Source organism: Xenopus laevis, chromosome 8L (assembly GCF_017654675.1).
Source record: "Xenopus laevis strain J_2021 chromosome 8L, Xenopus_laevis_v10.1, whole genome shotgun sequence".
Taxonomy (NCBI): Eukaryota; Metazoa; Chordata; class Amphibia; order Anura; family Pipidae; genus Xenopus; species Xenopus laevis.
The window spans coordinates 129,271,426-129,299,343 of record NC_054385.1 but is presented as its reverse complement, the minus strand read 5'-3'; the positions used below and the strand labels follow the sequence as shown (position 1 = coordinate 129,299,343).

Below are 27,918 nucleotides of genomic sequence, written 5' to 3'. Positions count from 1 at the left end.
AAGAGTTTCCGTTGAGGAAGAGAGGGACTTTCCCTATAACAGCAGTTATCAGTCAGGAGCCGGACAATGGCAGGAAGTTGGCTTGGAGTTCACTTTGGCAGTGGGACTGGAGTCATTTAGTGATTGTGCTGCAAACAGACACCATGGCCGTCCTGGGACTGATCCTTCTCATCTGTAAGTACCTTTCTACTTACCTGTTCCTATGCAGTGTGTATGTGCCACCTATCTGAGCCCTGTGTGCTTACATTCCAACCATTCATTGGAACAATATTCAGAAGGAAGGAGGCACATGAGAGGGATCTGGGCACATTATGGGGTACCTCTAACTTTACTTAGTGCAACATCAAGTGCAGCAGAAACTCTGTACCTAATAGCGGCTCACTTGCACCTGATACTGTGCCTACCTTTAATAAATTAATTACTATTAATAATAATTAGCTTTACAGAGTTTTTAATGCCACAACTTGTGTTACTACTTCCAAAAATGCTTCCCTCAACGGAGCACTCGGATAGATGGAGCGACTGCCACAGCAAGCAAGTGCCATAGACCTTCTAGATTGAGGATGGACACTGAGAGCTGAGTTCTGGTCTGGTGATCCTAGAAGCTCTTCTATGCAATTGGTCAAAAAAAAAAAACAGTGACATTTCAAGGGATGGAGAGACAACCTCAGGGGTTTGTCCCTTGAAAACTGAAAGACCTAGCAAGAGACTGTCATATACACCATATGATGGAATGATGGCATTTCAGTACAGGTATGAGACTGGTTATCCAGAATACTTGGGACCTGGGATTTTACAGATAAGGGATCGTTTTGTAATTTGGATCCCCATTCCATAGGCTACTAAAAAATCATTTAAAGGTTAATCAAAACCGGGTTTTGAGTCAAAACGGGTATGGGATCCGAAAAACCCGTTATAAAGTAAGCTCAGAATTAGGGAATCCTGTGTCCCCCCAGACTCAATATTATTTATATTATTATATTATAATCCAATTTTTTTAAAAAAAAAATTCTCTGTATTAATAAAACAGTAGCTTGTACTTGATCCCAACTAAGATATAATTAATTCTTATTGGAAGCAAAATCAGCCTATTGGCTTTATTTAATGTTTAAATGAATTTCTAGTATCTAGACCCAAATTATGGAAAGATCCTTTATCTGGAAAACCCAGGTCCCAATCATTCTGGATAACAGATCCAATACCTGTACATGTTTTATTATTACAGAGAAAAAGGAAATCGTTTAAAAAATGCTTTAACAATTTGATTAAAATGAAGTCTGTGGCAGACGGCCTGGAGCTTTCTGGATAACAGGTTTTAGGATGACAGATCCAATACCTGTACAGGTATGGAACCTGGTATTGTGGGGTTTCTGCTATCCTGGGCATTTCTGCATAAGGGATCGTTCAGTAATTTGGATGTTTATTCCTTAAATATACTAAATAAAATCATATAAATATTAAATAAACCCAATAGGCTGTTTTTTCTTCCAATAAGGATTAATTATATTTTAGTTGGGATCAAGAACAAACGACTGTTTTATTATTACAGAGAAAAGGGGAAATCAGTTTTAAAAAGTTTGCCGGCGAATAAATTAGCGAAACCGTCGTGAAAATTCGGCGGTGTAAAAAAAAAAATGGACGCCGGCGTCCATTTTTTGGATGCGGGCGCATTTTCGCCAGCGTCAAAAAAATGTACGCCGGTGTTTAAAGCAGATGCTGGTGTCAAAAGTGCCGTTTCGCTTATTTTTTGCAGTTTCGCAGGAAATTTGCGAAACGCCCCAAATTTGCCCATCATTACGCTTAATCAATATGTGCACTAGTAAATCATTAGCATAGTATTGTTAGGGTGTGATTCTCATTTAGTAGGTCTCAGTAAAATCATCCTGTCTCTGTATTCCACATCCAAATCAAAGCACTAAATAGAGTTTAACAATCAGAATTTCTTATCATAAAAGGTTCCTACTTCCTCCGAATGTTTCTCACCCCTTGGGACACTTTGTTGTGTGGTTCTTGCTGCATTGATGGTGCCATTCTGTCTGGTGAATCCAATATATAGTGAATAAAGTAGCCCCTCTTGTAAAATATTAGGATATTATTAGTTACCGAGGAGTTTCATGACCATATAAAAACACGAGGCCGAAGGCCGAGTGTTTTTATACAGGTCATGGAACTCCGAGGTAACTTCTAATATCCTTATATTTTACAACTGGGGGTACTTTATTTATTATAATACACAAATTTTAGTGAGTCATGTGACAGAAATGACATCACTACTCACCGTTTATAACTGATGACATCACTACTCACCGTTTATAAGGATATAATTTACAGGATATTCATGGCTTTTGTGTATTATATTTCATTATAGAAACGCCATCCCCTGCTGGGAGTATTTCCTCTCCATTCCTTGGTGTCCACTGGACTGTGTTATATTGGTTATATCTGGAGTGATCTGAGTGTGACCATATAAAGGCACAAGGCTGCAGGCTGAGTTATACAGGGAACTCTGAGTATCACTCATGTATTATAAGGGATAATGTACCCCCTACTGTAAATGATAAGGATATTAGAAGTCACTGAGGGGTTGTTCTGTGACCATATAAAGGCACAAGGCTGCAGGCTGAGTTATACAGGGAACTCTGAGTATCACTCATGTATTATAAGGGATAATGTACCCCCTACTGTAAATGATAAGGATATTAGAAGTCACTGAGGGGTTGTTCTGTGACCATATAAAGGCACAAGGCGGCAGGCTGAGATATACAGGGAACTCTGAGTATCACTCATGTATTATAAGGGATATTGTACCCCCTACTGTAAATGATAAGGATATTAGAAGTCACTGAGGGGTTGTTCTGTGACTATATAAAGGCACAAGGCTGCAGGCTGAGTTATACAGGGAACTCTGAGTATCACTCATGTATTATAAGGGATAATGTACCCCCTACTGTAAATGATAAGGATATTAGAAGTCACTGAGGGGTTGTTCTGTGACCATATAAAGGCACAAGGCTGCAGGCTGAGTTATACAGGGAACTCTTGAGTATCACTCATGTATTATAAGGGATAATGTACCCCCTACTGTAAAAGGTAAGGATATTAGAAGTCACTGAGGGGTTGTTCTGTGTCCATATAAAGACACAAGGCTGCAGGCTGAGTTATACAGGGAACACTGAGTATCACTCATGTATTATAAGGGATAATGTACCCCCTACTGTAAATGATAAGGATATTAGAAGTCATTGAGGGGTTGTTCTGTGACCATATAAAGGCACAAGGCTGCAGGCTGAGTTATACAGGGAACTCTTGAGTATCACTCATGTATTATAAGGGATAATGTACCCCCTACTGTAAAAGGTAAGGATATTAGAAGTCACTGAGGGGTTGTTCTGTGACCATATAAAGGCACAAGGCTGCAGACTGAGTTATACAGGGAACTCTGAGTATCACTCATGTATTATAAGGGATAATGTACCCCCTACTGTAAAAGGTAAGGATATTAGAAGTCACTGAGGGGTTGTTCTGTGACCATATAAAGGCACAAGGCTGCAGGCTGAGTTATACAGGGAACTCTGAGTATCACTCATGTATTATAAGGGATAATGTACCCCCTACTGTAAATGATAAGGATATTAGAAGTCACTGAGGGGTTGTTCTGTGACCATATAAAGGCAGAAGGCTGCAGGCTGAGCTATACAGGGAACTCTGAGTATCACTCATGTATTATAAGGGATAATGTACCCCCTACTGTAAATGATAAGGATATTAGAAGTCACTGAGGGGTTGTTCTGTGACCATATAAAGGCACAAGGCTGCAGGCTGAGTTATACAGGGAACTCTGAGTATCACTCATGTATTATAAGGGATAATGTACCCCCTACTGTAAATGATAAGGATATTAGAAGTCACTGAGGGGTTGTTCTGTGACCATATAAAGGCACAAGGCTGCAGGCTGAGTTATACAGGGAAATATTACTTGACAGACATTTAGTACAGGGCTCCTTTATTCTAAGTATCCTCTCTTATTCCTGCTTTTTGTGTGCTTAATGGCTATAAGATCTCCATATAATAACTGCTGGTTATTAAGAACAAAGGTCTGTGCCAATAAGTGACATCCAGAAGATATAAAGTATTGTGCACTTTGCATCTGATTTGGTTAGAGCCCCACACGTGTAAAGCCTGTCTGTGTGATTAGTAGAGGAGCAATATTCCCTGTACACAAATAGTGACAAATGAGTGATCTTGGCCGTGACCCTCACTCTTGCTTGTTTTAAATGTTTTCTATTGTGTTTATATCCCAAGAAACCATCTCCACAGAGTGTTTATGTCCAGCACCGCCATATACGTATATCTCTCACCCTATTCCAATGACTAGAGAAGGATGTTAAGGAAAACATCACATGGATATTTATCCATAATATACCGTTATTTTATTATACACTCAGCTTGGGGCTCACCATAAATACACTGCATAAAGTGAAAGAACTTTTCTTTCACTTTATGCAATGAGATGATTGTCCCTATCCTAAATATACATCTAACTTTGTCTGACTTACAGATAGGGGTTATTTATTAAATCTGAATTTATCTAAATTATTTCTAAAATATACTCCGACCAAATTCATGTGCGGGAAAAAACTTGTCAACCCTGTGAAGAATTCGGATCATACAAATATTTTATTTATAATTGTTTTTTTCCCGAAAACCACAACATTTTCTAATTATTGAGCAGAAATATATGTATTCCCTAGGGAATATATATGGGGATCAGCGCCTGTGGCAACAGAAATTAGAAACAAAATATAGTGTAATACGTTCAAAAGGGAATGTCACCCTGTGCACTTGGAAAGAAAGGTGTACTCCCCTTTTCCTTGAGCCGCTGTTAACTGAAGAAAGGAAAAAGAAAACTGGATCCACGTGAATATAAAAACGAAAAGGTGACCTTCCTTTAAAAGAAAGCAATTCAATAGTGGAGCGCCTCCATACTATGTACAGAATGCCTACTTACAAACCACTATTGTGGCATCGTGCATATCAAGATAATTCCTTTCTGATTCCTCATCCAGCTCTCCACTCCTGTTTGACTCCGAATGGGAAATAGGAACCAAGGATAGTGTGATATCGCTTTTATTAAAACATAATTAAAAATAAATAAAAATGTACACTCACATTTACCCTCCTTGGGTAATACGCATTTAGTCCCAACAAAAGTTCGAGTGTGCTCCCTCAGGGCGATTCTGCCAAATCTTTCCTGCTCCCCTGTGGTGCCTTTCCTGGGTCCAATAGCGCTCCCCAAGCGTACCTAACGCGTTTCGCTGTTACTGTAGTCAGCTTCCTCAGAGGTATAGTTCTTGTGGGTTCCTATTCCGTCTTTTAAATGTCTGATCCGGTGTTGTAACATGGCTTCTGCTTCCACTTCCGGTCCATGCGTTCCACTTGATGCGTTCCAGTGCGCTCACTTCCCCTTCAGCGCATGCGGTGTTTAGTTTTTTTTCTTTTATCAGGATTTACCTGATCGGTCATGTTGTCTTATTACATCAAAAAGTTATTACACAGTTTTGGCCCCACATTCATTGCCTATTTCAAGCATCTATCCCAACAAAGAGTTATATACATTCTTTTTAATCAAATCCACCGAAGCAAAATTTGGATGACAGGGGATCTTGGGAGATGTAGTTCCTTACAGGTCCCCTTCATTCAAATTTAAACTATCCCTTGTTCTTACTACTTCCTCGTTTTTTCTCCCATATATTTCACCTATTTGACTGCATATTGGTATTTTCTTAATTTCTCCTTTTCTATTGTGTATTTAACCCTTCAGTTTACGGTGCAAAGTTCTCTTTGGGTATTTCTACTGTAAGGTGTCTTCAATAAAATACTGTTCATATTTTGGTTTAATTTCTTAACCCTATATGTTCTACTTTTTTTTCTTTTTTCTGGTTTTTAGGTTTTCTTTGCTTTCTTTTTACGATGTTTATAGAAACGCCCTTAGATTTATATCTATATTTAACCCTCGTGGGGCGAGGGTCTGCATTTTGTAAATCCATTTACTCTCTTCTTGTAGTGTTTTCTTTATTAGGTCTCCCCCTCTCCAATCCCTTTTTACTATGCTTATGCCCCAAAACCTTAGGTCCTTAGCTTTCTGCTTGTGATGTTCTTTGAAGTGTTTCGGCACACTGTGATTTTCCACCCCTTTTTCTATATTCCTCACATGTTCATTTATTCTATCCCTTAGTTTTCTATTGGTTTTTCCTATATACTGGAGACCACAGGGGCATTCTAGACAGTATATTACATTTTGTGTCGTGCACTTTATGCAATGTTCGATGTTATGTTTGCTTTTTGTGGCGTTTGATACAAATTGTTTCTTTTTCTTTCCATACTTGCAGGCTTTGCATAATGCGCATGGGAAGAAACCCTTCCATTCCTCTTTTGGTTTTTTGTTTTGTGTTCTGTCTGTTGGAATAAAATTTCTTACTAACTTTTGACTTAAATTATTCGCTCTCTTATAAATTACTCTAGGTTTCTGTGGGATTTTTCCTTTTAGTAGTTCGTCCCCTTCTAGGATGTTCCAATGTCTATTCAAAATTCTTTTTATTTCTTGTGCTCCTGTAGTGTAGGTAGTTATGAATGACAATCCCACTTGTTCATCAGTTATTGTTTTTTGGGGCTTTTCTTTTAATAGTTCTATCCTCTCTGTTTCTTTTAGTTTCTCCCTGGATTTCTGGATAAGTTCATTTCTGTACCCTCTTTGTTTGAATCTTTCGGATACATAGTCTAATTGATTTTCTAGCTCCACAGGATTGGAGCTAGACTTATATACCAACTGAGATGCCAGATTTTTGGATTCTGACTTTTTCTATCCTGGGGGTATAATAAATCATGACAAATTCAAGGGTTTTTTTCACTAAAAATTCAGATTTTTTAGTCCAAAAAACTTGAATTTTTGGAGTTTTTGTCATTCTCCTCAAATAGTTTTTTGATCATCTCAATAATTTTTTTACGATAATAAAAAATATGGAAAGTCTCAGTTATGGAGAAAACTTGACCAAGTTCAGACTGTTTATTTTTTAGAAGAGGAGTTTAAAGTGATAGTGATGGGTTTAAACTGGAACATCACTATGCCTATATAAACCCTACCGCTGCAACTTTTTCAAATGGAGGTGACCTCCTGCTTCCCCCATACTAACATGTATCAATGGTCAACAGGGCAGCAACTTCCTGCATAATGTTACACTTGGGGCTGCACAATGTTACGATTGGCTGGAAGAAAAATGTAAACAAAGCCCAAGCCAATCAGCACTGTGTACACATGAAAAAACAAGATGGGCACTCAAGAATGGGTCACCAGAGTAATAAGTTCAAAGCGAAAAACATCTCTACAGCTTCCAAAGGGTTAGGGTTAGCTGCAATCGAAGATGACACAGAGGAGCTTAAGTATCAAAACATTTCCAAAGAGTCTTTTATGTCATGCAGGTACCAGATCTTTATAGATTGTTCCTTTAAGTTAATGGACTTCATAGTAGAGGATAAAAGGTCTCCATATGACACCCTCAAAGTTGATGATCTAAGTTGAATAGATGAAGCTCGTCTGAACTTAACTACTGAACAGAGCTTGACCACCTTTACAAACTAAAATCCAAAAATTGGAGACAGTAATAAGGATTTTTTTTAAAAAAAAATAACATTTGTAAGAAACAAAAGGGGCTTCAGTATAAGACTGAAAAGTTTGACAACATGTCAAGATTTAGTACATTTGCTAATGGACTTGATAGTAGAGGACTAAAGGTCTTCATATGACACCCTCAAAGTTGACATAGTTTTAATTAGATGAAGCTGGTCTGAACTTGACTACCAACCACAGCTTGACCACCTTATTGAAACTTACATTGACCACCTGCTGCTCAATTTCCAACAATTCTGACCACCAAGTAGTCAAAGAAGTTGTCAGTTGAAGTTGTCAGGAGAAAGAAAGAGGCTGCTCTGATGTTCTTCTGCATTAGGAAAAAATGAGAAACCTTTCTCAAATCTTTCCTAAGCAGTCGAACATCAGAGCAGCCTCTTTCTTTCTCCTGACAACTTCAACTGACAACTTCCTTGACTACTTGGTGGTCAGAATTGTTGGAAACTGACCAGCAGGTGGCGCTGTTGTAACAAAATTCATTCATATTAGCAGTACATGTATTCCTTAATATCTTGGAATAAAATGAAAAAACTAAACCCTAAAAATGAATATGGCTAAAAATGCCATAATTGATATACTGACCTTATTGCACGAGGCTAAAGTTTCAGTTTGTCAATAGCAGCAATGATCCAGGACTTCAAACTTGTCACAGGGGGTCACCATCTTGGAAAGTGTCTGTGACACTCACATGCTCAGTGGGCTCTGATTGGCTGTTGAGAAGCTAAGCTTAGGTCTCGTCACTAATTATCCAGCAGAAAATGAGCTTCCCTGGCTGTAATATAAGCTGATGCTACAGGTTTGCTGATTATTCAATTCTGATGCTAATTGCACTGGTTTCTGTGCTGCCATGTAGTAATTATGTGTATTAATTACTAATCAGCCTTATATTGTGACATTTCTATTCTATGTGTACTGTATATTGTGAGTGGGTCCCTAAGCTCAGTAAGTGACAGCAGCACAGAGCATGTGCAGTGAATCAGCAGAAAAGAAGATGGGGAGCTACTGGGGCATCTTTGGAGACACAGATCTTTACTGCTAAAGGGCTGTGGTTGCCTTGGGCTGGTACAGAAGCACAAAACATAATGTATAACATTACTTTAAGTGTTTTTTTTCCACTACTTTTGTATTGATTGTTGCCTGTTAAAAGAGGACCCATCACCCAATTTTTTTTAACATTAGTCAAACAAAACGAACTTTAATTACACAATATAATCTTGTTTCCTTCAGTCTGGGAATTCATAATTATAACAAGCAGGCAGGAGCCATTTTGTGGACACTGTTATTAAGACAAGTCTTGTATCATCTCAGAATCTTGTTTGTGCACCAGAATGGGGGACCTGATGTCCATCCCCATGTCCTGGTTACACAATTAAATGGTGAAGAGAATGGGGGATTGTGGGGAGAGCAGTGATATCTAGTAAGTGCTGAATGGAAAGTGAAAGTAATTGTCTGCCCCGCCTATGTGGATTCTTTAGTGTCCATCTTGTTTCTTTCCATTACTACGGATTTTGTCTTCCTTTGCTGAGGATCTGGGCCTGTTTTTCCTTTGGTAAGATATTACTCCTAAGCTTGTTTTTCTGTGTCGGACATGATTTTTTTACCGTTCCATACAGAAGTTAATTATATAAATTAGTGCAGACTTGATTACAGCTCCCCTTTATATTTTGGGATTTGCCACTAATAATCCTCCTGCCATTGTTATAGAAGAATCTGAAATAACTTGTTTGTATCTATAAATAGTTTCAAATGCAAAAGTCATTTTAATACTCTGTCTGTTTCTATTTCCAGTTATTGGCATGGACACTGCAGGTAAGGATTGTTACTGTCAGTATCATTAGTATTTTGTAACCTGCCAACAGAATATGGAGACATGTAAGACAATGTATTGGGGATATTTTTGCATTTATTCTAAGCAAAATCTACTTGGGAAACCGCTCCCAATCCACACAGTGAGCTCATATAGACTCCATATATACTCTATATACAGTGCCATGGAACTGATAGCAATACACTTTGCACAGAACCCCAAGCAACACAAGTAGGTACATAGTAAATTTATATTTCCATTCTCACCATGGAACTACAATATGTCATGGAGCCATATGGGGTTAATTCTAATGCAGGGACTATGTTTGTGGAGTCTGACTGTTTTATTGTTGAGAGGACAAACATGGCAACCCTATTGAGAATCCCAACACCAACTTGGAATTAGGGATGCACCGAATCCACTTTTTTGGATTCGGCCGAACCCTTGGGTTCTGGTAAGTTAATCAGTTCTGATCTGTTCCCTCAGTCCCTTCCCTGTAACCAATAATCCAATGTGGCTTCAGGTCTTTGGCTTTTTGGCACTTCCGCATTCAGGACTTCGGAAGGAGGCGGCATGGTTTCGGCGCTGTAAAGGGGGGCCCGACTCTTTTAAAAGTTGAGCACTGCTGGGCCCCCCTTCAGGCCCAGGCCCGGTACACTTGTACCCCCCTGATGGCGGCCCTGTGGCCAGTACTACACTCACTTCCATCTGATTTATTAAGAATTCTTCTATTTTATTATAGATAAAATGAAGCATTGCTTACTCTTTTTATTGTCAATAAAAAAAATTTTATCCAGGTTCTGTGGTTCACGCCCCTCTGCCGGTTAGGAAATCCGTTCTCCTTCGGATATATAGTAGGAATAAAAGGTAGATAAACCAGCGCTAAAAGCTCGGGGAAAGAAGAAAAAATATATAGTGTAGTATTTCTTTGTTAGGTATATAACACCCCTGTGGCTATTATAAGTAAGACCGTGTCTCTCCACCTGTGCAAACCGCAACCGTTCACCAGAGTATAAATAATTCACCGCCTGTGTTTGACATACGAATATACTCACAGACGTTTTAAATATTTGTTCGCACTAAGAACGTTCGTTGTTGCTCCGTTCGTTTTGGCATCTAAGGACATATGCTTAACATCGTGTAAAACAATTTATTAAACGAATTTAAAAGTTTAAAATTTCACTCACAAAACTTTCTTGAGGTATGCACATATAAAGAGTCAATTCAAGGTCTTCCCAGCTCCACCACGATTTGTTCCGCTGTATGAAGTTGTTAATTTGCCGGCATAGTCAGCGTGCGGTGTTTGGGCCCCCTTGGATGACGTCACAGCCGACGCGTTTCGTCTCAGACAGACTTTCTCAAGCCTTGAAGGCAAAGAAAGTATGAATATTTTTCAAATATATCAATAAAAAATGTTAATTAATGGGGCCATTTTGAAGCCGATTTCCATACCTGTCTATTGCAAAGAAAAGGTTTTCCAAAATGAAAAAGGGATTCAGTTTATCCAACCAATATGGAGTCCCCTCAGCTCAGCTGGAGGATTCTGGGAATTATACCTGTGAGGTACAAACTCCAACTGGCAGTGTGAGGAAGAGGAGTAATTCAGTAATTAAGTCACATATCCAGATACAGGGTGAGCAAAGCTAATTAATTAATATTCTAGACCAGGCTGAAAATATTACAAGCATTATTAATCCATAAAATACCTTTAATTTATACACTGAGATGGTGGCACAATATAAATACACTCCATAAAATGAATAAACTTCAGGTACTTGTTTCTGCTGTGTGTCATATTTCATTTGAAATAAACATCCAGCTTACTCTGGATCTTACTAATAATGTAGGCTCTTCTCCAAGAGTTTGTTGACTGTGTCCCCAGATTTTACTGGCATGTGTATGGTCAGCTAAACAGTGTAGAACTCTGGGAGTAAAATCCCATTAGATTGTAAAAAGTAGACTGATATAAACAGATAAACCTAACAACCATAACAAGCAATCTTGGAATCATAAATCATGTTTGCTCAGGTTCTTCTGTTAGTGTAGATGACTCAGGAAGTTTTTTGTCTGTTGAAGGCACAGCAAACAATCTTGGGATCATATATTACATTTGCTTAGTTGTTTCTTGTATTTAACATGAGTTATAATGTAGGGCAGAACTCATGGAACCCTACAACTCTTTTCTGGAGCTTTTTGGAACTTTTCACTCCAACGTGAGCTGAAAAAAAACATAATCTCCATGTCCCATAACCCAGAAGAGATTCTGATAATTTCCTGGCGCATCTCTCTAGAAGCAAGGAAGCAGCTTCATTAACTCTGTTTGTAAGGACACAGCTGATATATCAATTGAAGCAAGGCCAAGTCCTCCATAGGCAAGACCTTCCATCCTAAAGGTTGAAAACTGAAATTATTCTTTATGGCATCCTCACTGTATAAATTGTGGTCACCTAGTCTTCCAGTCTAGTTTAAGTTCCAGATAAGAAGAAGCTGCAGATAAATTAGAATATTGAAATAAAAGATTATTGAATGTGGCTAAATCTGAATTCTATCCATTACAGCTCTGTTCACTAATCCTCAGATAAGACTGAGCCCAACTTTTTTGGCAGAAGGAGATGAAATGACCATAACCTGTGATGCTAACCTCGGAGATGGTACAGAGCTGCAATTTGCCTTCTACAAAAATGGGATCAATGTGCAGGGATTTAGTGACTCCTGTAACTATACAGTCCCATCAGCTCAGCTAGAGGAGTCTGGGAATTATACCTGTGAAGTAAAAAAGATAAGTCCGGTGTCACATATCCAGGTAGAAGGTGAGAATAATGGCTAAATATGTCTAATTTAAGAGGCCTAGTGGACTACTTTTGAGGAACTTGTTGCATTTCCCTACTGAATCTACAATGCTTGGCCTGTACAAACATAACCATAACATACACTGCACATTAAGATTGAAAAATCTGTTTACCTCCAGTTGAGTACATTTGGGGGCCGATTCATGAAGCTCGAGTGAAGGATTCGAATTAAAAAAACTTTGAATTTCGAAGTGTTTTTTGGGCTACTTCGACCATCGAATGGGCTACTTCGACCTTCGACTACGACTACGAATCCAACGATTCGAACTAAAAATCGTTCGACTATTCGACCATTCGATAGTCGAAGTACTGTCTCTTTAAAAAAAACTTCGACCCCCTAGTTCGGAAGCTAAAAGCTACCGAACTCAATGTTAGCCTATGGGGAAGGTCCCCATAGGCTTGCCTAAGTTTTGTTTGATCGAAGGATATTCCTTCGATCGTTGGATTAAAATCCTTCGAATCGTTCGATTCGAAGGATTTAATCGTTCGATCGAACGAATAATCCTTCGATCGTTCGATCGTAGGATTTGCGCTAAATCCTTCGACTTCGATATTCAAAGTCGAAGGATTTTAGTTCCTAGTCGAATATCGAGGGTTAATTAACCCTCAATATTCGACCCTTCATACATCTGCCCCTTATAGTACAGGTGTGGGATCCCTTTTTCCAGAAACCCAATAACCAGGAAGCTCTGAATTATGAGAAGGCCATCTCCCATCTAGTCCTCAAAAGAAACACCGCATTTGTGCCCTTCTATTGTGAACACATGGGCTTCTGTATCAGACTTCCTGTTTTCAGCTTAAACCTTGAGTTCTTGGGCTTGAGCATGCTCAGTTTGCTCCTCTCTCCCTCCCTCCTCCCCTCCCTGCTGTAATCTGAGCTCAGAGTTATGAGTGAGCAGGGAGAGACTCCGGCAGGAAGTGATGTCACAGCAAGCTAATATGGCAGCTGCCAACCTGAACAAACAGAGACAATCAGGGTCATTTATCAACACTGGGCAAATGTGCCCATGGGCAGTAACCCATGGCAACCAATCAAATTGCTGCATTCATTGTTCTACTTGCAGCTGGCTTCAAAAAGCTAATCACTGATTGGTTGCTATAGATAACTGCCCATGGGCAAATTTGCCCAGTGTTGATAAATGAGCCCCAGTGTCTAGAGCTGTTTACTCAGATATGGTAAAGCATTCTATTGAGTAAATAAAGCATTCTAGCTTGCACTATTGTGGTTTATCTATTGGCAATAAACTGCCTCTGTAGCTTTCCTTCTCCTTTAAGTTATTTCCTTTTAGTCTGTAATAATAAAACAATACCTTTTATTTGATTGTAACTAAGATGCATTTATCATGGCAAACAATCCTATTTGGCTTATTGATGTATGTTTAAATGATTTTTTAGTAGACTTTGGATTCCGAACCCCGAATCCTTCGCAGAAGATTTGGCCGAATACTGAACCGAACCCTAATTTGCATATGCAAAATAGAGGTGGGAAAGGGAATTTTTTTTTACTTCCTTGTTTTCTAACAAAAAGTCACGCGATTTCCCTCCCTGTTCCTAATTTGCATATGCAAATTAGGATTTGGTTCGGCTAGGCAGAAGGATTCGGCCGAATCCGAATCCTGCTGAAAAAGGCCGAATCCTGGATTCGGTGCATCCCTAGACTTAAGGTATCCAAAAAAGTATCCAGTATCCAGAAAACTCCAGATCCAAAGCATTTTGGAAAATAAATGTTCCTCCACGGTAGCCAATTTTTAGCCACTGCTTATATTGGGTAATTCAGTATTTGCTATTAAAAAAATGGTGTAAAAAATTGTAATGAATTAAAAGTATTGGCTCATTGTATACAATGGCTATAAAGATTCTCCTGTTGGCGACCTTTGTGGTTGTTATCAATGCATAGTTCTAGCTTCTGCTCCCTTGGCTCAATGTCTTGGCTTGATGCACATGGACCAATTTGTTCTGTTGGTGTGTTTTTTTTAAGGATATGACTATGAAGATTTTTAAAGGATAAGTAAACCTTAACAATTCAATGTGTAAGTGCTCTTGGAGCTATTTAAGTCTTTATTAACTTATCAATATCATACATTTTGTAACATCGTTGCCACTTGCTCGTCAGTCCCTGTAACTGTAGTCAGAGAGAAAACAGAGACGTGGTCTGATATATTTTTGTGAAAACCACTTTGCACGTATGTGGATATTTCTTATGGCAGGCAAGAAGAATGGAGATGGGACCGTAGTTAGAGAGACAGGCTTGGTCAGAGGTGGACTTTTTGGCACAGACTTATTTAAACGGAGATGGCAAAATTCTAAAGAACTAAATATTAATACACAAGCTAAAAGTCAAGTCAAGACCCAGCTGCTGCAAGGAAAGTGTAAAAATTGATGAGCTACTCTGATTATTTCATAATTTGCTATTGTTATTTGTTTCAGAGTTGTTCTCCATCCCAGATATAACAGTGAGCCCAGATCAAGTGACAGAAGGAGATCACATGAACATAACATGTGACACAAAGCTCAGCCAACACAGAAAGACTACAGAGCTACAGTTTGTTTTCTACAGAAATGGGCACAATGTGCAGGGATTCAGTTTATCCAACCAATATGGAGTCCCCTCAGCTCAGCTGGAGGATTCTGGGAATTATACCTGTGAGGTACAAACTCCAACCGGCACTTTGAGAAAGAGGAGCAGTGTAGCAAATATACAGATACAGGGTGAGTAAAGTTGTAATATTACCATATTTTACTTCTTACAATCATACCTTTGACCAGACTTTTGAGGATCAATCTGACCTTTGTGGTCCAACAACTGGTCATAGCCTCCTTATACTATTTATATTGTTATATCAGACCTGAAGAGCAGTTGTTTCGCTTGCAGTAAGTCGTTTTTGGGGCCCACGGGGTTTCCATGCAGGTCTCTATGAACTGTAGGTATAGTTCCTTGCCGAACAGTATGTGTAAATTTATTCAGGCTTATGACAGTGTTGGACATAGACTTTTCAAGAAGTATTTACAAGGTCTTGTCCCATAATTGTTGGGTAGATTTCTATATAATGATTCCACAACTATGTTTGCCAAGTTGACACTGTTGTAGTCTAATTGAATTTACACTAAAACACAACTATTTCTCATTCGTCCAGGAACTATTCCTACAGCAGATGGGAACCTGGTTTGCACCTCACAATGCTAATTTGTTCATGGCAAAGCTACACAAGGATTACCTCTCCTCCTATATAACCAAGCCCCTAGCATAGCTCTAGGTGGATGACATTTTTATTATCTGGGCAGATACTACAAAAGCTCATTAATTTCCTTAATCAATTTAATGATTTTCACCCAACCATCAACTGGAAACTAACAGACTACCATAGCCTAGGTGGGTCTTCACTATGAGGAATCTCCGGCCGGGTGATGTTGCAATGGCTGATTCTGATGTACAGAAAATCCAGACAATAACACCTTCCACAGCTTCTACCTGAACCACACTAACTATACATTATCTATAACCATGCCCTACTCTGTAATCATCTCTGCCCTGACACCTCAGAAAGAGATCAGCACCACAGTACACCTAGTAAAGATTTTATGAACAGAGGGCCTAGGATTGTATATCTCAACATTTATGGAGCCACCAAGATCTGTAGAAACCAACTCTTATAGTACAAACAGAAGAGAGAGACAAAGGCCACCATAAACTAGATGGGACCGTAGTTAGAGAGACAGGCTTGGTCAGAGGTGGACTTTTTGGCACAGACTTATTTAAACGGAGATGGCAAAATTCTAAAGAACTAAATATTAATACACAAGCTAAAAGTCAAGTCAAGACCCAGCTGCTGCAAGGAAAGTGTAAAAATTGATGAGCTACTCTGATTATTTCATAATTTGCTATTGTTATTTGTTTCAGAGTTGTTCTCCATCCCAGATATAACAGTGAGCCCAGATCAAGTGACAGAAGGAGATCACATGAACATAACATGTGACACAAAGCTCAGCCAACACAGAAAGACTACAGAGCTACAGTTTGTTTTCTACAGAAATGGGCACAATGTGCAGGGATTCAATTTATCCAACCAATATGAGGTCCCCTCAGCTCAGCTGGAGGATTCTGGGAATTATACCTGTGAGGTACAAACTCCAACCGGCACTTTGAGAAAGAGGAGCAGTGTAGCAAATATACAGATACAGGGTGAGTAAAGTTGTAATATTACCATATTTTACTTCTTACAATCATACCTTTGACCAGACTTTTGAGGATCAATCTGACCTTTGTGGTCCAACAACTGGTCATAGCCTCCTTATACTATTTATATTGTTATATCAGACCTGAAGAGCAGTTGTTTCGCTTGCAGTAAGTCGTTTTTGGGGCCCACGGGGTTTCCATGCAGGTCTCTATGAACTGTAGGTATAGTTCCTTGCCGAACAGTATGTGTAAATTTATTCAGGCTTATGACAGTGTTGGACATAGACTTTTCAAGAAGTATTTACAAGGTCTTGTCCCATAATTGTTGGGTAGATTTCTATATAATGATTCCACAACTATGTTTGCCAAGTTGACACTGTTGTAGTCTAATTGAATTTACACTAAAACACAACTATTTCTCATTCGTCCAGGAACTATTCCTACAGCAGATGGGAACCTGGTTTGCACCTCACAATGCTAATTTGTTCATGGCAAAGCTACACAAGGATTACCTCTCCTCCTATATAACCAAGCCCCTAGCATAGCTCTAGGTGGATGACATTTTTATTATCTGGGCAGATACTACAAAAGCTCATTAATTTCCTTAATCAATTTAATGATTTTCACCCAACCATCAACTGGAAACTAACAGACTACCATAGCCTAGGTGGGTCTTCACTATGAGGAATCTCCGGCCGGGTGATGTTGCAATGGCTGATTCTGATGTACAGAAAATCCAGACAATAACACCTTCCACAGCTTCTACCTGAACCACACTAACTATACATTATCTATAACCATGCCCTACTCTGTAATCATCTCTGCCCTGACACCTCAGAAAGAGATCAGCACCACAGTACACCTAGTAAAGATTTTATGAACAGAGGGCCTAGGATTGTATATCTCAACATTTATGGAGCCACCAAGATCTGTAGAAACCAACTCTTATAGTACAAACAGAAGAGAGAGACAAAGGCCACCATAAACTAGGTGGTTCTTCACAGTGAAGACAGTGATGTTATGGAATGTCCTGCTGGATGATGTTGCAATGGCTGATTCTGATATATTGAAGCCCAGACAACCATACCTTCCACAAAGGTGTTACTTTTGAGTGTCAGAGATTTATAATTCACCACATGCTTTCGAGGGGCTTTATATACTGTAACTAGAAATGATACCCATTTCTAGTTTTACATAGCTCTTCCAAAGTGTCTGGTGAAGTATATATCTCAGTTTTAATTCATTTCCACTCAAACCCCCAGACACTCAGGACATGATGTAAAAACTGAAGCCCAAATGTATGTTCTAGATGTTTTAGCTCTAGTGTAATAATTTGAGTGTGTCTCTTGGATGAAAGAGTCATAAGTATTAATGGCACCTTTAACAGGTATTTGTACCCAATTTCTCTTAAAAGGAGCTGCTCCTAAAGACAGAAAAAATGCAACTGATATTTCGTCCCAAATAAGTCGGACAAGGGAAGATACAGGTAACCACAGGCATCTCTGACATTGTTAGTAGGGAATTCATTTGAGACTTAGCAATAGAGGGAAAAAGAAGCCAAATTATTATGATTATTGTTATTAACATTTGTTTATATAGCGCCAGCATATTTCGCAGCGCTGTAAAGCAAATGTTTTTATACAACAAAATCACATTAATTACATTCATAGGACATAAGGAGTTTCATACATCACAACCAATATGGGTACAACAGGTGAGGAAGGCCCTGTGCAAAAGAGTTTACAATCTAAAGGGAATAAGACACAAGGTGTGGGAGTGGGCAAGATCAGACAGAATTAAGTGAGTGAGAGATGTAGTACTGTATGTGTATTGCATTTGGTAGTTAAGGGTAGGCGTTTTAAGAGATCTTTTGAAAGCAGAAAGGTTTTTTGCTTTTTTAAAGGAGGGGTGGTGCATGAAGACAGTGGGATCACAAACAGAACATCCTATTTGATTGAAAATAAAAATGGTAATTATAAGTCAATGAGTAATGATGTGTAAGTGTCATCTTAATCAATTGATCCCTGGGTATGGGCCCCTCACATATTGTTGGGGGAAGGGTATTGCAGAGCTGTAACTCTCAGGTTCGTTAGGTCAAATTGGGCACCAGTGATTCTTAAAACAAATGCTAACACTCTATTTACTGGAAAGTAGAACAGATCTTATAGAATGAACAAAGATGATGTAATATATGTGTTTAGCATATACTCGTGAATACATAGTTAAGCCAGTGCTTCAGCAATCAAGGGTTAATAAATGAACAGTGGATGAAGTCAGCTCGGAAATTATCTTCCTATACTTTGTATTGCAGATCAGGCAGGAGCTTCACAAGCCAGTAGGGTAAGGAAGATAAGCAGCCAACCACCTTTCCAGCTTGGTGCTGCAGCCTGTCCCTCCCTACTGGCTTTTAGTGACTGTCTGGAAGGAAAATAAGGTTGATTAGCAACATAGTAGCATCAAATCAGGCTTCAGAAAGGTTTCCAAATAATGGGTCTTTTAAGAGACACGACTCCAGATAATGTTATGTTTGTTGTATCGGTTTCATTTTTTGTTGTATCTGCATCCTTATGATGGTGGTGGAGTTGACTAGATGGTTGGAGAAAAATTTCCAGTTAGCATATGATGGAGCATAAAAAGGGTATTTTTTAGCTAGACTGACATGCCAAAGAGATACCGTACCTATTTGTCTCTTAATTCCATTTCATCGTTCCAAATGATAGTTAGGAACGGGAATCTACCAACTTTGTTTACAGATACCCAAAGCATGTCAAATTAAATGAAAGAAAGAGCACATGACATAAGTCAAAGAAACAGGAGTGTTCTACAGGTTACTTACAGTGACTTGATTTAAATATGTCCACTTGCTACAGAGAACTCTTTAAATACATCACATTTTATGATGAATGTAACCAAGTCCTTATACTGTAGTTTTAAATTCAGTTTTTGCTGTTCCTTTCAGAGAAGTCAAATGTATCTGGTACTAGGGATCATAGGGACATTACTAGCCCTACTTATTCTTGCTGTTGTCTTTGTTATGTCCAATGAAATGTCCAATCCCAAGTATCATGCCCATCAAATGGGATCTAGGTAAAATACAGTAGTCCCTAAGTCTGTACACTTGAATCCCTACTCTATGGGTGATACACCCAGGAATCTAATCCTTGTAATTCTCCTTGATGGATATGGATCTTCAGGCTGCTCACTAGCTAACCTGATCCTATCTCTTACTTCTGGATTGAGCTATTCCTACTCAAAAGAATGAGACAATGGAAGGCTCAGGTCACCACAAGCCTCTTTAATATTTTTAGTAGAATGTTTTTGGCTTTCAATGTAAATATTTGTAAGACATACTTATAGTCCATTGATGTCTGAACTGGAGGGCCAGGATGGCATATTACCCCTGTTCTTTTTGAGAGTTGAGCATCTCACTCTATTAAACACCATGCCATACAATATCCACTGAGGTGTAGCCAATTTCTTTCCTTTCCATTTAGACCACTATTAACAGATAACAAGTTGTGGTCAATATTCTCATGCTGAGAGTAAAGAAGCCCATAGACCCAGAAAGCCCACATGCCAGAATTTCAAAGTAACATAAATGTTAACTGTACCTTTAAAAAGTATTTGTACCCAATTTCTCTCCTATTTTTCTCCAGAAGACAGACAAATGGCAAATGCTATTTCAACCCAAAAGAATGAGACAATAGAAGATCCAGGTAAATACAAGCATCTTTAATATCCTTAGTTGGAAATTAGTTTGGATGTAAATATTTGTAAGAAATTTGGCAGATCAGTTTCAAAACATTGAGTTACAAATGTAAATGATATGGACCATGGATGACATGATATTTCATCCCAATCAAATGAGACCAAGGAAGATCCAGGTAACCACAGGCCTCTCTAACATTGTTAGTAGGGAAGTAGTTTGAGACTTGCAGCAGACCTTCTCAAAAGAGTATGATTAACACATTATTAATGTAAACTATGTTCATTAAGTGGAAGCTTCTGCAAATAACTGTAAACCTTAAGAAAATCAGAGAATGAGACAGCCTTAGACACCACAAATCAGTTTAAAGAAATTATTGGATGCCTATTTAACAGCTGAAATTGTAAAAGGAAATAACATTAAAAAAAAGTATTGGGGCACCTGCCTGTTCAACATCTCATTCTAAAGTCAAGGTTATAAACATGTACTTGGTATGTATTCTCTTTCCTACTAAACCGATGTTTATTTTCAACTCATTTGTGAAGGTTTCCACTAGGTGTTGGAATATATTGGATGGGATTTGCTTCAATTAGTATGTAAGAGGTTGGTCACTGATGTTAGCTGATCAGGCCTGGCTTACATTGTTATTCCAAGTTCTTCCACTTGCACCTCTAACAATATACCCTGTATTGTATATAGGACCATTAAGGTGCTGGAACAGGAAAGAGTGGCTTAAATAGTTAGTTCCAATAATTAAAAAGTGGTGTCCACATAGTTTTGAACATGTAGTGTATGTTTAATACAATCTTAAACAAGGAATTTGTTGGATTATCGGTTTAGAGTCCCTTCTCTATGAAAAATGGTAGATACTGTGTAGTGTAGATGTACATTGACTCTTCATTGGTCATAGGATATACAGTAGCTGAAGATCAGGTGATATACAGCCCTGCTGTGTAATTCCAGCCCATCTTTAATAACACTGCTTTAATCATTTATTGAATAATATATATTAATGGCTAATTAATGTAATTAAAACATTTTAAGAACTGGACATCCCAAAACCTATGGAAATATCATATAGTTTAATAAATAGAAGAATTATCTTCCTATACTTTGTATTTCAGATCAGGATGAAGCTTCACAAGACAGTAGGGTAAGGAAGATAAGCAGCCAACCACCTTTCCAGCTTGGTGGTAAGTATAGAACTGAAGAAAATGATTTGATAGTTATCACACATTTCCTCTACAAAAATACACATATGGGTTTCCTGCAGCCTGTCCCTCCCTACTGGCTTTTGTCACTGTCTGGAAGGAAAATAAGGTTGATTGGCAACATAGTAGAATCAAATCAGGCTTCAGAAAGGTTTCCAAATAATGGGTCTTTTATGAGACCCGACTCCAGATAATGTTATGTTTGTTGTATCTGTTTTATTTTTTGTTGTTGTATCTGCATCCTTATGATGGTGGTGAAGTTGACTAGATGGTTGGAGAAAAATTTCCAGTTAGCATATGATGGAGCATAAAAAGGGTATTTTTTAGCTAGACTTACATGCCAAAGAGATACCGTACCTATTTGTCTCTTAATTCCATTTCATCGTTCCAAATGATAGTTAGGAACGGGAATCTACCAACTTTGTTTACAGATACCCAAAGCATGACAAGTTAAATGAAAGAAAGAACACATGACATAAGTCAAAGAAACAGGAGTGTTCTACAGGTTACTTACAGTGACTTGATTTAAATATGTCCACTTGCTACAGAGAACTCTTTAAATACATCACATTTTATGATGAATGTAACCAAGTCCTTATACTGTAGTTTTAAATTCAGTTTTTGCTGTTCCTTTCAGAGAAGTCAAATGTATCTGGTACTAGGGATCATAGGGACATTACTAGCCCTACTTATTCTTGCTGTTGTCTTTGTTATGTCCAATGAAATGTCCAATCCCAAGTATCATGCCCATCAAATGGGATCTAGGTAAAATACAGTAGTCCCTAAGTCTGTACACTTGAATCCCTACTCTATGGGTGATACACCCAGGAATCTAATCCTTGTAATTCTCCTTGATGGATCTTCAGGCTGCTCACTAGCTAACCTGATCCTATCTCTTACTTCTGGATTGAGCTATTCCTACTCAAAAGAATGAGACAATGGAAGGCTCAGGTCACCACAAGCCTCTTTAATATTTTTAGTAGAATGTTTTTGGCTTTCAATGTAAATATTTGTAAGACATACTTATAGTCCATTGATGTCTGAACTGGAGGGCCAGGATGGCATATTACCCCTGTTCTTTTTGAGAGTTGAGCATCTCACTCTATTAAACACCATGCCATACAATATCCACTGAGGTGTAGCCAATTTCTTTCCTTTCCATTTAGACCACTATTAACAGATAACAAGTTGTGGTCAATATTCTCATGCTGAGAGTAAAGAAGCCCATAGACCCAGAAAGCCCACATGCCAGAATTTCAAAGTAACATAAATGTTAACTGTACCTTTAAAAAGTATTTGTACCCAATTTCTTTCCTATTTTTCTCCAGAAGACAGAAAAATGGCAAATGCTATTTCAACCCAAAAGAATGAGACAATAGAAGATCCAGGTAAATACAAGCATCTTTAATATCCTTAGTAGGAAATTAGTTAGATCAGTTTCAAAACATTGAGTTACAAATGTAAATGATATGGACCATGGATGACATGATGATATTTCATCCCAATCAAATGAGACCAAGGAAGATCCAGGTAACCACAGGCCTCTCTAACATTGTTAGTAGGGAAGTAGTTTGAGACTTGCAGCAGACCTTCTCAAAAGAGTATGATTAACACATTATTAATGTAAACTATGTTCATTAAGTGGAAGCTTCTGCAAATAACTGTAAACCTTAAGAAAATCAGAGAATGAGACAGCCTTAGACACCACAAATCAGTTTAAAGAAATTATTGGATGCCTATTTAACAGCTGAAATTGTAAAAGGAAATAACATTAAAAAAAAAGTATTGGGGCACCTGCCTGTTCAACATCTCATTCTAAAGTCAAGGTTATAAACATGTACTTGGTATGTATTCTCTTTCCTACTAAACCGATGTTTATTTTCAACTCATTTGTGAAGGTTTCCACTAGGTGTTGGAATATAGTTGGATGGGATTTGCTTCAATTAGTATGTAAGAGGTTGGTCACTGATGTTAGCTGATCAGGCCTGGCTTACATTGTTATTCCAAGTTCTTCCACTTGCACCTCTAACAATATACCCTGTATTGTATATAGGACCATTAAGGTGCTGGAACAGGAAAGAGTGGCTTAAATAGTTAGTTCCAATAATTAAAAAGTGGTTTCCACATAGTTTTGAACATGTAGTGTATGTTTAATACAATCTTAAACAAGGAATTTGTTGGATTATCGGTTTAGAGTCCCTTCTCTATGAAAAATGGTAGATACTGTGTAGTGTAGATGTACATTGACTCTTCATTGGTCATAGGATATACAGTAGCTGAAGATCAGGTGATATACAGCCCTGCTGTGTAATTCCAGCCCATCTTTAATAACACTGCTTTAATCATTTATTGAATAATATATATTAATGGCTAATTAATGTAATTAAAACATTTTAAGAACTGGACATCCCAAAACCTATGGAAATATCATATAGTTTAATAAATAGAAGAATTATCTTCCTATACTTTGTATTTCAGATCAGGATGAAGCTTCACAAGACAGTAGGGTAAGGAAGATAAGCAGCCAACCACCTTTCCAGCTTGGTGGTAAGTATAGAACTGAAGAAAATGATTTGATAGTTATCACACATTTCCTCTACAAAAATACACATATGGGTTTCCTGCAGCCTGTCCCTCCCTACTGGCTTTTGTCACTGTCTGGAAGGAAAATAAGGTTGATTGGCAACATAGTAGAATCAAATCAGGCTTCAGAAAGGTTTCCAAATAATGGGTCTTTTATGAGACCCGACTCCAGATAATGTTATGTTTGTTGTATCTGTTTTATTTTTTGTTGTTGTATCTGCATCCTTATGATGGTGGTGAAGTTGACTAGATGGTTGGAGAAAAATTTCCAGTTAGCATATGGTGGAGCATAAAAAGGGTATTTTTTAGCTAGACTTACATGCCAAAGAGATACCGTACCTATTTGTCTCTTAATTCCATTTCATCGTTCCAAATGATAGTTAGGAACGGGAATCTACCAACTTTGTTTACAGATACCCAAAGCATGACAAGTTAAATGAAAGAAAGAACACATGACATAAGTCAAAGAAACAGGAGTGTTCTACAGGTTACTGACAGTGACTTGATCTAAATATGTCCACTTGCTACAGAGAACTCTTTAAATACATCACATTTTAGAATGAATGTAACCATGTCCTTATACTGTAGTTTTAAATTCAGTTATTGCTGTTCCTTTCAGAGAGAAGTCAGATGTACCTGGTACTAGGGATCATAGGGACATTACTAGCCCTACTTATTCTTGCTGTTGTCTTTGTTATCAAGAACAAACAGAAAAGAGCTTCATGGCTAATCCAGCACCTGCAACTGCTTAAAACAGGTACCCTCTACGGTGTTCCTTGCACTGATAGTACTTGTTCCTTAGCAAACATTTCACAGACATCCTTCTGTTTCATCCACATCAGAGTTTTTAAGATAGGATGTAACTTTTAACAGTATGTAGCAAAAGTAACATTAAATTACAGAGATTGTACATTAGCCAGAACAGCCTATTCCACTGGTCATGCTCTTTACAGTACAGTTATAGCTCTCCAGTTAGGGTAGTACTCCATATAAGTGTTTGCAACAGTCTTGTTTTTTTTGCCAGGGTCTTTTCCACACTCCCCTTGCTCCAGAGAACTACCTTACACTCACTCAGTCTCCTAGACCTCACTATGACCTTAATGCTTGTGCATGAGAAGGTATTTGGCGAAAAGGCCAGCCGTGTGTCACCTAGGGCACCTGGCCAACTTGGCCCAGCACTGATATTTATATGCCTATATGCTATAAATTACTGTATTATGTTTGGTGGCAAAAATAACTTTTAGAGCTCTGGTGAAGCACACATGGGTGGGCAGGAAGCCTCTGGAAGACTTTCATTCTTCTTTAGAGGAACCAAATATCTAGATGCACTACATGTGTAGATGTAAATGCATTATATTGTGATCTTTGTAACAATAGTGATCTGAAGGCACAAAAAGGGATAACATTTTTTTAGCGCTATGAAAACCCCAAGGGAAAGGGTATCAAATGGGTTCTAAGTTGTATATATCAAGTGTCCCTCAAGTTCAAGGTGCAGATATAAGAATGTGGGCATGCTAGCCAAAGGAACCAGGAGACCAAGGAACAATTCATACAAAAAGTTGAAGGCAGTTAAGTTGTTTTTATTAGATCGATACTTTGCTCTTTACTTGGATGTCTTTACAGATACTGTAGCACAGTAACACAAATATTGTGATGCACCTTGCTGCTTACTCTTCGTAGCTCGTAGCCGCATTCCCAAAGTGAATATGTCTTCTGTACCCATACTGATATCATTTGTACCAGAGAAGCCCGCTTACACTGAATTATCTTCACCACGTAAGTCTCTCATTGGCTCTGAGTAACGTCAAATATATTTGCAGAATATGAATATATCCATCAAGTTCAACCTTTTGTCCCAGTATGTCCTACCTAATTTCTAGTCAGTCCAGAGAAAGATAAAAAAAAAAACTGAAGTCTTGTCCAATTTGACCCCAGAATTGGAAAAATCTTTCCCGACCCCAGTCATGCTAGTTCCGAAGTCAATGTAGCAATACATGAGTTCATTAGTAGGATCTCCCTGCACAAAATATATAGTGGTCTTCTCTCAATTCCTCAACTGCCTTTCAGTTTTATATGATCAGGAAGCTGTTTCAAATTTACCAGATCTCAGCCTACATTAGAGGTGACGCTTTGGCAATTGTCTTGTCTTTGGGCATATTGTTATTCACCTATAGTGATGGTCGAATAAATTCGTCCAAATTTCACAAATTTTTCGTGAAAAAGTCTGAATTTCACAAACTTTTCGTGAACTTTCCGCTTTCACGATTTTTCGTAAATTTTCTGCCGTTTCGCGAATTTTGCAGGAAATTCGCGAATTTTTCGGTGAAGAGAAACGGGAGAGATTCGCCCATCACTATTCCCCTATTTAAATTCTGATGAAACATAGTAGTACACAAAATACCTCCCACTTCCTAGAAAGTCTGTTGGTATAACATTTATTCCTTTAATCTTTCATTTAGTTGACTGACTTCTATTCATAATTTATTCATGATAAATCAATTTTTTTTTCCATACTTATATTAGAAGGGACAACAGAACACCTTAACCAAAAAAGACATCATCAGAACAACAACACCCAATCTACTGGCACTGAATTTTTTGGACAAGGGATCTGATCTAACAACAGATGAAATCTTCAAGGAACATTTTCCAGAAAGTAATTCCATCCCATTTTCCAATGGTCATTCAGTTGGCAAATCACAAATATAAATAACTAATTTCTTCTTGTTTCTGTGGGGGCGGAGGCAGAAATCAGTCTCAGGAGAATCAGATGGTTCATCTGACTCTGATTGTATATGATTTCTTTAAACTGTCACTTTTGTAGGTGAGCTAAAAAATAATAAAAAGCATATTGTTTCGTTGGCTGGCATGTTGGAGCATTTATAGATAAACATTTTACTTCCAAATGTATATACTAATTATGGTATCCATAATTTAATGTCTGTTTTTTTTTTTTAAATATGAAAATAGTCTGCACAGCAAGTAGATATAGACCTTCTGATGGTTGGTAAGATTATAATGCTTTAAAGGAGAAGAACAGCTATGGAGGCATTTTATTGCCAATAGGTTAGCCACAATAGTGTAAGCTAGAATGCTATATTTATTCTGTAGAATGTTTTACCATACCTGAGTAAACAGCTCTAGAAGATCTCTGTTTGTTTAGGAGAGCAGCTGCAGTATTGGCTTGGTGTGACATCAATTCCTGCCTGAGTCTCTCCCTGCTCACTTATATCTCTGGGCTCAGATTACAGTAGAGACGGTGCGGGGGGGGAGCAAACTGAGCATGCTCACGCCCGGGGCAATGAGGTTTAAGCTGAAAACAGGAAGTCTGATACAGAAGCCCATGAGTACACAATAGAAGGAAAGAAATGCTGTGTGTCTTTTTAAAGAGGACACAGAGCAGCACTACGTTGAGGGTTTGCTGGTATATTTAGGTCGACCTTTCTGATAAGGCTTAGTTTTAACCTTTCCTTCTCCTTTAAAGTTCAAAATTTAGTATTATTAGAGTTTTTTGAAACCACAATTAAACTCGTTTTCTCTAAAACCAAGAATGCCATGAAAGTTCTAAAAGATCAGAATATAAAGTATGAACGGGATATTTGATTTGAGAAAAAATAGACAGAATTTTAGTAAATTTGCCCTATAGTCACTATTATATAAAATAAAGCATTTAAAAGAAAGAAAATTACATACAGATATGTGAATATTATATGAGTGAGAGGGGACAGAATAGTATATAGAAGCAATTAAGTGAAGCCAAAATATAGCATAAGGAAATAATTACTATGTAAATTAAGGCAAACCCCAAAATGTTCATAAGCTTCATAAAATAAAAGAGGGAACAAATTACAGGTCTACTTAAAATTAAAATATGTTAGTTGCTGGGGAAACAGGCAATGTGCGA

The 27,918-nt window shown here is 38.1% G+C and overlaps 1 protein-coding gene across 1 annotated transcript; it reads left to right on the top strand.

Annotated features, from left to right (window-relative positions):
• The first annotated feature begins 65 nt into the window (after positions 1 to 65).
• Positions 66 to 26,875, top strand: LOC121397240 (CD166 antigen-like). The gene is made up of 13 exons (XM_041573706.1): positions 66 to 174; positions 9,473 to 9,493; positions 12,050 to 12,301; positions 14,768 to 15,049; positions 16,239 to 16,520; positions 17,929 to 18,000; positions 20,171 to 20,230; positions 21,345 to 21,413; positions 22,760 to 22,819; positions 23,910 to 23,978; positions 24,634 to 24,771; positions 25,695 to 25,790; positions 26,538 to 26,875. Exons 1-13 carry the CDS (start codon positions 144 to 146, stop codon positions 26,627 to 26,629), a joined length of 1,524 nt encoding a protein of 507 aa, XP_041429640.1. The 5' UTR covers positions 66 to 143; the 3' UTR covers positions 26,630 to 26,875.
• Positions 26,876 to 27,918: the final 1,043 nt, after the last annotated feature.

Excerpts from the sequence above, each read along its gene's own strand:
- LOC121397240 (XM_041573706.1), top strand. The coding sequence starts at position 144 with ATGGCCGTCCTGGGACTGATCCTTCTCATCT. Across the intron at positions 12,302-14,767 it reads GTCACATATCCAGGTAGAAG|AGTTGTTCTCCATCCCAGAT; the intron begins GTGAGAATAATG and ends TATTTGTTTCAG. Across the intron at positions 21,414-22,759 it reads ACCACCTTTCCAGCTTGGTG|AAGACAGAAAAATGGCAAAT; the intron begins GTAAGTATAGAA and ends ATTTTTCTCCAG.